Source organism: Propithecus coquereli, unplaced genomic scaffold (genome assembly GCF_000956105.1).
Source record: "Propithecus coquereli isolate 6110/MARCELLA unplaced genomic scaffold, Pcoq_1.0 Scaffold42, whole genome shotgun sequence".
Taxonomy (NCBI): domain Eukaryota; kingdom Metazoa; phylum Chordata; class Mammalia; order Primates; family Indriidae; genus Propithecus; species Propithecus coquereli.
In genome coordinates, this window is record NW_012149952.1 from 3,511,269 (window position 1) to 3,522,798 (window position 11,530).

Consider the following 11,530-nt stretch of genomic DNA (forward strand, 5'->3'; position numbering starts at 1 on the left):
AATGGGATACCTACACATTATCATTGGAATAGCCAGAATTAAATGATGGACAATACCGAGGGTTTGGGAAAATGTGGAGTAGCTGATATTGTCATACATGTTTCATGGGACTGTAAATTGGTATATTCAGTTAGGAGAACTGCTTGGGGAAGGTGAACACAAGCACACGCTGTGACCATCAATTTCACCCTTAGGTACATACTTAGCAGAAATATATCCGTATGAAAAAAATATATATCCGTATGTTTACCAAAAGACATGTTCTGGACTTCATAGTGGCACTATTCTTAATAGTTAAAATGTAGAGACTACCTACATATTCACCAATGGTAGAATAGGTAAATACATCGTGGTTCATCCATACAGGGGAATACTACACAACAACAGCGAGAATGAACGATGCACACCTACATCAGTAATGTGGATGAATCTCACAATGTTGGTCAAAAGAACCTAAGCGCCAAAGAGTACTTACAGTACGATGCCGTTTGTATAAAGTGCGAAAATAGGCAAAACTAATCTATGGTCATAGAAGGTAGGATAAAGGCTTCCCTTGTGGGAGGAGGGAAGTGACTGGAAGGGGACACCTGGTGGCTTCTGAGAGACTGGTCATGCACTGTTTCTTTACCTGGGTGCCAGTTACAAGGGTGTGTTCTCTTTGTGGATATTCATTGAGCTGATTTGTGCACTTTTCGGTATGTATATTTCAATTGGATAAACGTTTATAAAAATAAAGAGGCTCCTCACGTATTCTTCCATCAGATATTTGGCGCGTGCACCCTAAGCACCTGGCCAGGCGCGGGGATTCTGCCGGGAATCCGAGCATCCCGCCTCCCGTTCCTTCCTGGTGATTGGCTGCCCTTTCGGCCAATGGCTGGAGAGTCCACCGCTCTTTGACAGCCCGGCGGCATCTGCAAGATGTAGCTTCCTCAGTTCGGTTTGCAGGCGGCGCTGTGGGCTCACCGACTCCCTGGTCACCGCCGACCTGGTCCCCACCCTCTCTCTTATCCTTTCGGACTTTCAGGAATGGAGAAAGTACACCCCAGCACCTCCCCACTCTTTGCAAAATTCTTTTGTGGATTTTTCTGCCCGTGCTTCTCTCCGATGTGGGTCCAGAACCCCATACCCCACCTCGTACCAACCCAGCTCTCTGGTTGGTGTGACCTCCAGCCATTCGGACCCCTAGGGCGATGCTTGGGAAATCTTGACAGTGGCCCAAGCTGGCAGTCGGCACTTCTCTCTGTCGGCTAATTGTTTACTCGGTTGTTTATTTATCCTGGAGTGGAAGCTAACCGGGCGCGCGGGGGTGGCTGCCCCCAGGGAAGCCTGCTTCCTGTGGTTGGCCTGCTCAGCTACCATCCGCCCTCTTGCTCACTGGAAAAAATTGCAGAGCTAGGAATGTCCTCCTTGACGGTTCCGATCATGCAACAAAACACTGCCTGCACCTCCGCCTTGCGCGTGGGTCTGCAAAACACTGCCAAAGCCCCTACCTTGTACCTGGATCTGTACGAAGGACATTGACCGTGACTGAGACAGAGCCCTGTCGCCACTGGACTCGCAGTCTGATAAAAAAAGACCCATCACCAGACAGGGATGACCCAGGGTGGTCAGGGCTTGACGGGGAAATCCAAAGGAGCTGTGGGAGCCTACAGGAAGCACCTGACCCAGGCTGTCGGGCCAGGGAGAATCTCCTGGAAGAGAGGACATTTGAGCTAGGTTCTGAATGAAGGAATTAGTCAGTGAACAAGGACTTTGTCTTTTTGGCTACCATGTCCTCAGTGCCTACCATCACCTTTGTTTAGTATTGAATTTATTTATTTATTCATTAACAAGTGTTTATTGTGGGCCATTTGCCAGAATTTGGAACTAGCCAGAGTCCCTGCTTCAAAGAGCTCAGGCATCAAATGGTGTTATCAAACATAGAACTTCAAACCCTGATGAAGTGCTATGAAGAAATGGTAGGTGTCGGCCGGGCGTGGTGGCTCACGCCTGTAATCCTAGCTCTCTGGGAGGCCGAGGCGGGCGGATTGTTTGAGCTCAGGAGTTCGAGACCAGCCTGAGCAAGAGCGAGACCCCACCTCTACTAAAATTGGAAAGAAATTAATCGGCCAACTAAAAATATATAGAAAAAATTAGCCGGGCATGGTGGCGCATGCCTGTAGTCCCAGCTACTTGGGAGGCTGAGGCAGGAGGATCACTTGAGCCCAGGAGTTTGAGGTTGCTGTGAGCTAGGCTGACACCACGGCACTCACTCTAGCCAGGGCAGCAGAGTGAGACTCTGTCTCAAAAAAAAAAAAAAAAAAAAAAAAAAAAGAAATGGTACGTGTGTAGTCACCTGACCCCAACGATTTGGGTTTAAATCTCAAATCTTCTATGTATTATACTAGCTGTGTTACCTCTCTGTACCTTATAATCTACTCATAAGGTTGTTGTGAGGATTAAGTGAGTTAATATGTCTAAAGTGCTTTAGAATGTTGCCCGGCACAAAGTGTTCATTTTTATTAAAGAACGAGGGGTCAAGCCAAATCTGGGAGGGCTACTCTGAGAAAGTGATTTCGAGCTGACACTTGAAGGATAAGGCAGAGTTGATGGGCTCCAAAAGGGGGGGACCTGAGTCCAGAGTGAGCCCAATCTTCTCTCTTCTTCAGATGCTGCCAGTTCACAAATTTCCCAAGATTGAAAGGGCCTGGAACACTGCATAGATGTTATAAAGAGACTAATTTAAAGCAGGGATGTCCAGCATCCCCTCCTCACTTCCTGGTGTTCCCTCAAGTGATCTCAAAAATCACTTACACACCACAGTTTGCAATGACAGCCCATGCACTCGATTTGGCAGTCCACAGTGCTTAAAGAAAAATTTAAAAACTTGGTCACTAACATCTAAAAATCAGATTTCATGCATTAAAAGCGCTAAGTAAGAAGAAAGCCAATGGAAATGACCGTTAATCAGAAAAGCTGTATTTAAAGGGATAAATATTAACACTCGAGCCCATATAGTTTTGTCAAGGATTATAGAGCACTTAATATGCGCAAGGCATGATTTTCCTAATTCTCATAGCAATCTGAGGGTATGATTATCACCCCACTTTATAGATAAAGAGACTGAGGAAAGAAATGCAAAATGCAATAGGAAGCATAGCTTTTATTCATGCATTCCACAAATACTGGCTTGGCGCCCGGAAAGCGCATCTTCCACGATCCGTACTTCCGGAGGAGTCCCAGCGGAACCCCTCCTCAGTTTAGAGGAGTCAAAGGTTACAGCGGTGCCCTCTCTCATCACTACTATTTACCCTCCAGGTGCCAAAAGTGACACTTGATTTGCAGCCATTTGCACAATGCTGACTTGGAGGCCAGGGCTGCACGCAGGACCAGGCCGTCGTCCCTCTCCCCGGCGACCGCGGAACCAAGTACGAATAGACCAACCGGCGCGGTGCCTGCAAATTTTCCCCAATGCTGGGGGAAAGGGCACGCGCTTTTCAGACCCGCCCCTTCTTCCGGGACGACTAATTGCGAGGCTCGGATTGGACTGAGGCGGGCCACGCCTCTTCGTGTCCCCGAATCAGCGCCCTCGGTAGGTGAGCTCCCTCCTTCTCAGCCCCGCCTCACCGCCCCACGTTACGTAGCTCCTTCACGCCTCCTCCGTTATCCTGGGGGCTGCGGCTCGCGCGGCAAACCCACCTACCCTTGCTTCCCATTGGCTGGGCAGGTCCCGCGTGAGCGGGATCGCGCCCTTCGCCCCCGCCCCAAAGCCGGGCCATGCCTCTCCCCTCTGGCTTTCTCCAAGAGCCGGCGCGAGGCGGCAGACGGGCTGCTAGTGGCGCGCGCAAGGAGGCGCGCGCCTGCCGCGGGCCACTCCCTCCGCCTTGAGCCAGCAGCCGCGCCGGCTGGCAGTCCCTCCCGCGCACGCGCCCTTGCCCACGCCGCTCCCTCTGCCCGTTCGCCGGTCACCTCGCGCTCGGTCTCGCGCCGCGGCAGCCGCAGTAGCGGCATTTTTGGGGCGCACGCGCACTGCACCCTCCCCGCCCGTCCCCAGCCCCAGGCCTCGGCGGTGGCAGTGAACCCCTTGGGAGCGCACGCGCTCTCTCTTCTCCCCACTGACCCGCGCTGGTCATCCCTTCGCAGCGCGCGCTCAGGGGCCGTTATCCCCCTGCAACGGTCCCCGCGCCACGCACGCGCAGTAGCAAGGGGGCGCGCGCGCGGGAGCGGCCGTCGCAAGAAGGAGGCGCCGCCGCCATTGCGAAGGAGGGAGGGAGGGAGCGAGTGAGGCTGGTCCGCCCTCCCCCTGGTTCCCGCCCCTCCCCCCTTCCCCTCCCCGCCCCCCGCCCCGAGGGAGAGCCGCGGCGCGGCGGGAGGAGGAGGTGGAGGAGGCGGAGGAGGGAGCCCGCGAGGGAGGGTCCGCCTGGCCCCCCGCCGCAGGAGCAGCCGCCGCCGCCTCAGCCGCCGCTGGACTAGGAGCAGGGGAACATGGCGCCGGGGCCACCGTCGCTGCTGCTGGGATCCCGAAGGCCGGGGCCGCGCTGAGGGCGCCCAGCTGGTGAGTGCGCGAGCTCGCGGGCCCCGGGCGGCGAGGCCGGGCGCCGCCCCGCTGCAGGGTCCGGGGGGAGGCGGGGACGGCGGGGCCCGGAGCCCGCGAACAATGGAGGAGTTGGAGGGGGAGGGGAGGGAGCGGCCCCCCAGCCCCCCGGGCCCCGCCGTCCCCATCGCTTCGCGCTTCGGCCCGGCCCGCGGGGCCCGCCTGCCCTTCGGACCTGCCCCTGCCCGCCCCAGCTCTGCTGTCTCCGCGTCTGCCCCCACCCTGGACCCTTTGGGATCTCGGTGTCTGCCTCGGTCCCCCCCGCTTCAGCCACCGTGCTCCCAGTTTGCGTCCCCCTTCCCTCTTCCGCCCCTCTGCAGTGCCTTTTGCTCCTCCTGGACTCCGCATTGCTCATGAGACTCACCTTCTCCTCAGTGACCCTTCTGTACCTCTTAATTCTGGCTCTCACTTTTGAGATCCGTGACCCTTCTGCTTCCTCTCCGATTCTGCTCTCACCACCCTTTGGATGTGTCCCTGGCCCCTTCTTTGACCTATCTACCGTGCTATTATTCCTACCTCAGAATCTGTTGCACCCCCAGGAGCTGTCCCTTTAGGACCTGCGGTTCCACCTCCTTGGAGATCCATCTGAGACCCCAGTTCGTAGGCACTGCTGCCCCCATATCTTCCCCTTGGACTTAATTCCACCTCCCTCTTGGGCCCCAGTGCCCACATTTTTTTCCCTGCCCTCTCACAGAACCTGCTGCACCCCCGGGATGTCCCTTGGCTGGGTCTCTGCCCCATCCATGCCCCATTTCAGTCCTCTGCCTGCCCACTCTCGGACTTGGATGCACCGTGCTTGCCTTCTCTTCTCTCCTTCTCAGCTCTTGCTACCGTTTGTCATTCAGACCCTTTCCTCTCTTCCAGACCTTTCTGCCTCCCTGCTCTGCCCCTTGCCCGATCTCAGATCTTGCTGTGCTCCCCTAACCTGTTTGCTTTCTGACTCTGCCCTCCCGGGAAGCAATCTCCTCCCCCTTCTCTGACCCTGCAGGTCTCTCATTTCTGCCATTCACTTACCTAATCTCTCCGTAACTCAGTCTCCCCTCAGCCTTAGCTTTGCCTCAGTGTTCTCTTGGAGGGTTTTTCTCCTCCTTACCTCCTTTTTGTCACTCCTCAGCTACTCCATTCGTTTCCCCTTTCTTAGGCCTGTCTCCCTTTCATTTCTCTGCCTAAAATCAGCTTCATGCCTCCCCTTTGCCCCAAGTCCTCTCCTGCCCATTTTGGCCCTTCTTAGACTCACCCTTTACCTTGCTCTACCCCTGTTAACTCTCTGACCCATCACCCACCCCCTTCCCATTCTGCATCTCATAGACCTGCCCCCAGATGCTTTTTGCACCTGCTCTTTCCCTCATTGGTGGGTTCTGCCTCCATCCTCTTTATTTAGTGTTTTTCTCCCCTGCTCTGCCCCTTTTGGAGCCGTCTACTTGCTTGCACATTTTTGGATCCATTTTAAAATTTCCTATTGCTGTCCACTCTTGGAGTGGTCCTCTTTAGCACTGGTGTTCTTATAACTGTGTCCCACTTCTGTTCCTTCTCGATCCTAAGTTTTCCACATGGCATTCTCTCCCCCCACCATTTTGATTCCACTCTCACCCTTCACTCTCCTTTCTTGTATTTGTCCTCCCTCCATTACCCTGTTGCTTGTTTGAGTTCTCCTTCCCCCCAAATCTGACATTAAGATGTCTTCTTAATCATTTCTTCCTATATATTCCCCCCCTTCCTTTTGGAGCTGCCTCAGTTCTTTGCTAGATTCTCCCACCTTTTTGATATCCTCCCAATTCTCTTCCTTCTTGACTTGCTTTCTTCCGCACCTTTTTTTCTTTCTCCTTGTATCTTCCCAGGCTCTTTCTTGTCCCATTTAGTTCCCATCAGACCTGCTTCTCCCAGCTCCCCACCCGCGTGGTCCACCTATTCCTCACTGAGACCTTCTTCCCCTTTTCAGGCATGTCTTTATTTTCCAGCCCTCAGCTTCGGGGGTGCAGGGGCTAGATTGGGCCTTAAATTCTCCATGCTCTGAGACCACACATTCGCTCTTTCGCAGCCCTGACCCTGAGAGTTTTATCCCCGGGGATGCTGTGAGATCTGTGTATATAGGCAGGGGTGGTTTGGTTGGTTACTGATCTCTGGAGTCTGGGAGTGTCTCCCCCAATTGTCTCACTTGTCTCACTTCTACCAAGGTTAGAGGTGGGGGCTAGATCTCTTTCTGTTGCCCCATTTCCTTTCCTATGCACTATTTGCTCTCCCTTGTTTAGATCTCTGGGCTTAGCAGCTATGTGTCCTTCCGAAAAGGGGAATGCAGCTGTTCACAGATCTTTATTCTCTTTCTCACTTTCCCTCCCTCCTGAGCTGTTGCACAGAGACAGTTGTACTCTCTCCCCCTTCCACCTCCAAGCCATCACCCCTTGGGAGAACTTAGGGGTGTGCTTTTTTGGTTTTTTCCAGCTGACAAGTCATATTTTTGTTTTAACCCTAGCTGAGGAAATGCCAGTTCTCAAGTTCTCCCTGATCCCACCGGGGGTTATGGCCACACTTGGTGTTTACTGCTCTGGGCCTACAGAAGTCTTGCCTTCCCTGATGGCCTCTGGTTTGTAGAGTGACCTTGCGGGAGGAGCTCTGGGAGGATGGGCTTATTTCTTTTTCACCTCTGACCCCGGGAAGGCTCCAGCTTCCTAGTCTTCAAAATGGTGAGGGCCTGGGTTTGGAACGCACTTTGCGGTTGTTTGTTGAAAGAGAGTGCCAAATGTCACTCAGATTTCTGCCCTCTGGTATTGCAGGCACTCCCCACCACAGGAGCAGAGTGTCTCTGGGAGATCCACACTGCATTCTGGGGGCTCATTGGTGTACAAGGGATGTGTGGGTGGGCCCTGACATTCCCCAGGTTTTTTGAGTGACCTGATTTGGTAGAGTTAGAAAGGGGTGCCAGGAACTGGCTGATGTGATTGGATTTTTAGTCTTATTATCTGACAAACGTGCCTTAGCTACCTTTCCCTGAGCTATTTTTTTCAATGATTCTGTGGTTGGGGTGGGGTTTAGGAAATTTATTCGGATGTAGAGGTGAGTGTTACAGAAAAGCCATCCAGCCATTTTCCTTCCTTAGCTTGGGAGAGGGAACCTTTTGCATGTTCTAGGTTTATTTATTTTATTTCTTAAGTAAATCAAAAGCCTGATTTTTTTTTTCTCCCATAGCCTAGGGCAATTGCATATTAAAGCAGCCATCCAGCTGTGAAGGAGCATTTACTGGAAGGACTTTCTTAACTGAGCTATGATCAAACTTTATTTATTTCAGCACTTATTTAGAAATAGTTCTGTGTGAACACATTTGAAATAAAAAAACATTCACTGTCATTCTACAGAGTTGGACCATTGAGTCATCAAATGTGAGGGCATTTGTATATGAGACAGTGAACAGGGCTGGATAGTAGATCCTTATGGCTCCTTTCACTCTTAAACTATTTTAGGACTTTAAATTTTATTATAAGAAGAGTCTAGTAATTTTAATGATGACACTTACCATTATCGACATAAAGAATTTTGGTTCAATTCCATTGGTGAATCTTTTGGTCTGGTTTATCATGATTAACTCTGAATTTTTAGAGTTTGTGTTTCTGTGTTGGCATAAATAGTTGTTTTGTTTTTTATTCTTAATGCAAAAATGACAGCTAATTAAAGACGAAAACAACTGTGTATGCAGTACTGTTACAATTGTGTTCCAGAGTTTTAATATCACTGGCAGCATAAAAAGTTTCTGCGTACCGAAAGCCTAAGTTTGCATGGTAGGAAGAGAGGAGACAGAAGAATAAACAGCTGATTTTTCTTCCTAAACTGGTAACTGATGTTCCAAAGACTGTCACATTTCTCTGATGGTAGCATCATTGTCCATCCCAGCATTGACATTTGCTTTCATGACAGAATTGGCTGCTACAGAAATGTGAGGTGGTAGCCTTGGCCTTCTGGAACAATTAATGTGCCAGTTGGCGTGGGGTGTGGGGCAGGAGATGGTGATAGACCATGGTTTTCAACCTAGTCAAATGTCTTCAGGGGCTCTTACCCTGCCTGGAAAATCTTTGTGAAGACTTTTCGAAATTGGCCTGATCAAAGTTCCCCTCTTCCTTTCTGCTCATTCTTTTTTTTTTTTTAAACTACCTTTTCTTTTTGCCTATGTCCCCCCTCTCCCTTACCGGCTACTTCTTTTTCTTGGCATGATGAAGGCTGAAGCATTTAGGGCAGTAACAAATCAGAAAAATAATCATTCTTGTTGATACCAGACAAATGGAAGAAGTCCAGAAGTCCACATGCAGATCCGTGGGCCTGATGGTGACTTTTGGCAAAGGATAGTGCGAGAGGGGTGAACACTGTACAGGTGGACAGTAAACTACAGCCTCATAGGCGTGGTTTTGGTCAGTCTGTGTGCGATAAGGGAATGCATCAGGTCAGTACAGGTGGAAATTGAAAAGGTGGGAGTAGTTGTCTGTCTCCATCTAGTCTGGTCTGCTTTCCCATCTTTGATCTGCTGTGGTCTTCAGAGAGGTGTTAGGCTACTTGCAGGGTCTTGCTGTGATCTGCTCTGACTATTGTCATTCAATACCTGGCCGTCTAAACAGTGTCTTAATTTACCCATTGTGACGTTTGATTGATCATCTAGTCTAGTTGTTGTAAGATTTCTTTCTCACAATGTGTAAAACAGGTGAAATTGAGATTCTTTGCATGAAGAGGGAAGGTAACTAGCAGAAATACCTCCTTTGACCCGTTGGGTTTGGTGGAACTCAGTTTGAAAATGAGTGCCTAGTCTAGCTTCCTCGTTTACAGATGGGAAAATGGAAGGCTCGCATGGGGCACTGGGACAGTCTTCCTGCCATAGTTGAAAAGTACTGGACATAAGGACATGGGACCTCCTTCAATCTAGGCCTTGTGCTAATTAGCTGGGACCTTGAACAAATTGTGTCACCTCTCTGGGCTTCACTTTCCTAGTCTGAAGTCTGGCATGCTGTGAGGTCTGGTTGTAGATTCTTCTTGTCCTGGATCACTTACCATGTTAGAGCTGGGGCTAAGACTGAGTTCCTGGTGCTGCTCCTAAGTTCCCTTCCTTACTCCCCAACCCCTGAACTGCCTCTCATCAAGTCCTGTAACCTAGAATCAGGGTAGGGGCTCTTTCCCCAGGAGATGCAATAAAATCAACCAGATTACTACCTTTGTTGTATAGTGTTTCAAATATAAAATAAACACTTTTTCAGTCATTCACATGAAAATTAGTTTATAATTTAGGGGGATGGTGCTATCCACATTATATTAGGTATATAACTAGAACCATACACCTCTTTTAAAAACAATATGGAATTTTTCAAGCTGAGTCATTGTTGACCTAGGCTCTCAAATAGCAATGGTCTGAATAGCACTTGAATTGCTGGTATTAAGAAATGCAAACAAATCATTCCTGTTCATCTTCCCAAAAGTTTATTTCTGTTTAACTTTTGTTACCATGCTTTATCAGGCTTCATCTGTGAAGAATTCTTGAAAATAACTTTTGGCATCTGTCAGTCAAATTTTCATTTATTTCCTTCTCTGATATTGAGAAACACCATTAAGTTGATATATTGGTAGAGAACCAGGTACTTTCAACCCTAAAGCATCATCACAGGAAAGTAATATTTATTTGACTTGAAAATAGCCAGACTTGCCTATCTCCTTCATCTTCCTTTATTGAAACTAACATTTTCATCTTACGAAATTTGCAGCGGTTGTATCTGTAGGTGTTTCATTCTTCTTTTGTTCTCCTAGTATCTCTGCATTCTTATTTGGAAGATGTCCTCTTGCTGATCACTGTAGTAAATTGGTAATTGAATTTGAACAATTGAGAGGCAGCTTCCTATGGTGTAAAGAATGTTGAAGAAACCTGGGTCCTCGCCCTGACTCTGCCATTTATTAGCTTTGTGGGTGACTAAATCATTTTCACTTCTCTGGACTACAGTTTCTTCATTTGAAAAATTAAGGGATCGTACTAGTTGGTTTCTGTTCTGCTTTATTTTATAGCTAATGATACTTGATTACCTTCTCTCTCAAGGTAGTAAACTCTTTGGGGATGGGGACTCTCTCCTATCATCTTATATTTCCCACCAAACGTAGCAAAATGCCTTGTACTATGTAGGCCCCTACTACATCCATGTTGATTGATGATAAACAGGTGCCAAAGTTTTGGTTTTTTTTGAGCTGTACGTACCAACTATAATGGCCATTCTTAGGCTTTAAACTCTTAGAGGGCACCCTCTCCTTGTCAGCATTTAATCTGCGTACTTTCAGCACTGTAAGTTTCTTGACCAGGATAACACAGTTCATAAGCGATAGGGCAATGTTGGGAACCCAGGTCTGTCTGATTTCAGAATTTGTGTTGATTTTATTAGGCTGCCTTTCCTCTCTGGGATATAAGACTAAGCTATAGTTCATCCCCTTAAGGAATTTACAGTGAGTTGTAAACAATTAACTCTATAATGTAGGGTGGAGGGAAGTAAATGTTGTTTATTCTGATTAATATTTGGTTCCTTGGGAGGCAGTCCCGTACTAATAGTCTTAAAGGTTTTCATATTCAGAGACTGAGCGTACAGTTGGTTCCCTATCACAGTATTTTGAAAAGAATCTGCAGTAAAAATATCAGTTGTCTTTCTAGCCATCATGTTAGAAAAGTTGAGCATTTTATTTCTGACCTGGATTCAAACCCAGGTATAACCTAAGACTGTATAAGTCAACTAGTTTAACAGAAAGAAGAAAGAAATGTTTGGTCATGTAAAGACTCCTTAAATCTGTTATTTTCTTGGGCAAATAAAAAACTATTTGGGTAGCTCCTAATTGAGAGATTTTCTTCTGAAAAAAACTCTTTAGGCAACTAGAAATTATACCTAGAATATGTACAGTTATAATTTGTCAATTTACACTTAAAAATTAAAGAAAAAAATGAGACCGGGCATGGTG

General features: G+C 48.5%; 2 protein-coding genes across 3 annotated transcripts in view; one reads left to right on the forward strand and one right to left on the reverse strand.

The window, feature by feature from the left end:
• Positions 1 to 3,990, reverse strand: part of AP2S1 (adaptor-related protein complex 2, sigma 1 subunit) — a 34,664-nt gene extending 30,674 nt beyond the window's left edge. Inside the window, exon 1 of the mRNA XM_012653251.1 lies at positions 3,920 to 3,990. Coding sequence (XP_012508705.1) covers positions 3,920 to 3,990 — 71 coding nt within the window. The remainder of the gene's footprint in view (positions 1 to 3,919) is intronic.
• A 410-nt stretch (positions 3,991 to 4,400) lies between these two features.
• Positions 4,401 to 11,530, forward strand: part of ARHGAP35 (Rho GTPase activating protein 35) — a 146,342-nt gene continuing 139,212 nt past the window's right edge. For both annotated transcript variants that reach the window (XR_001137850.1, XM_012653408.1), the window contains exon 1: positions 4,401 to 4,534. The gene's annotated coding sequence lies outside the window, so the exon portion shown is untranslated. The remainder of the gene's footprint in view (positions 4,535 to 11,530) is intronic.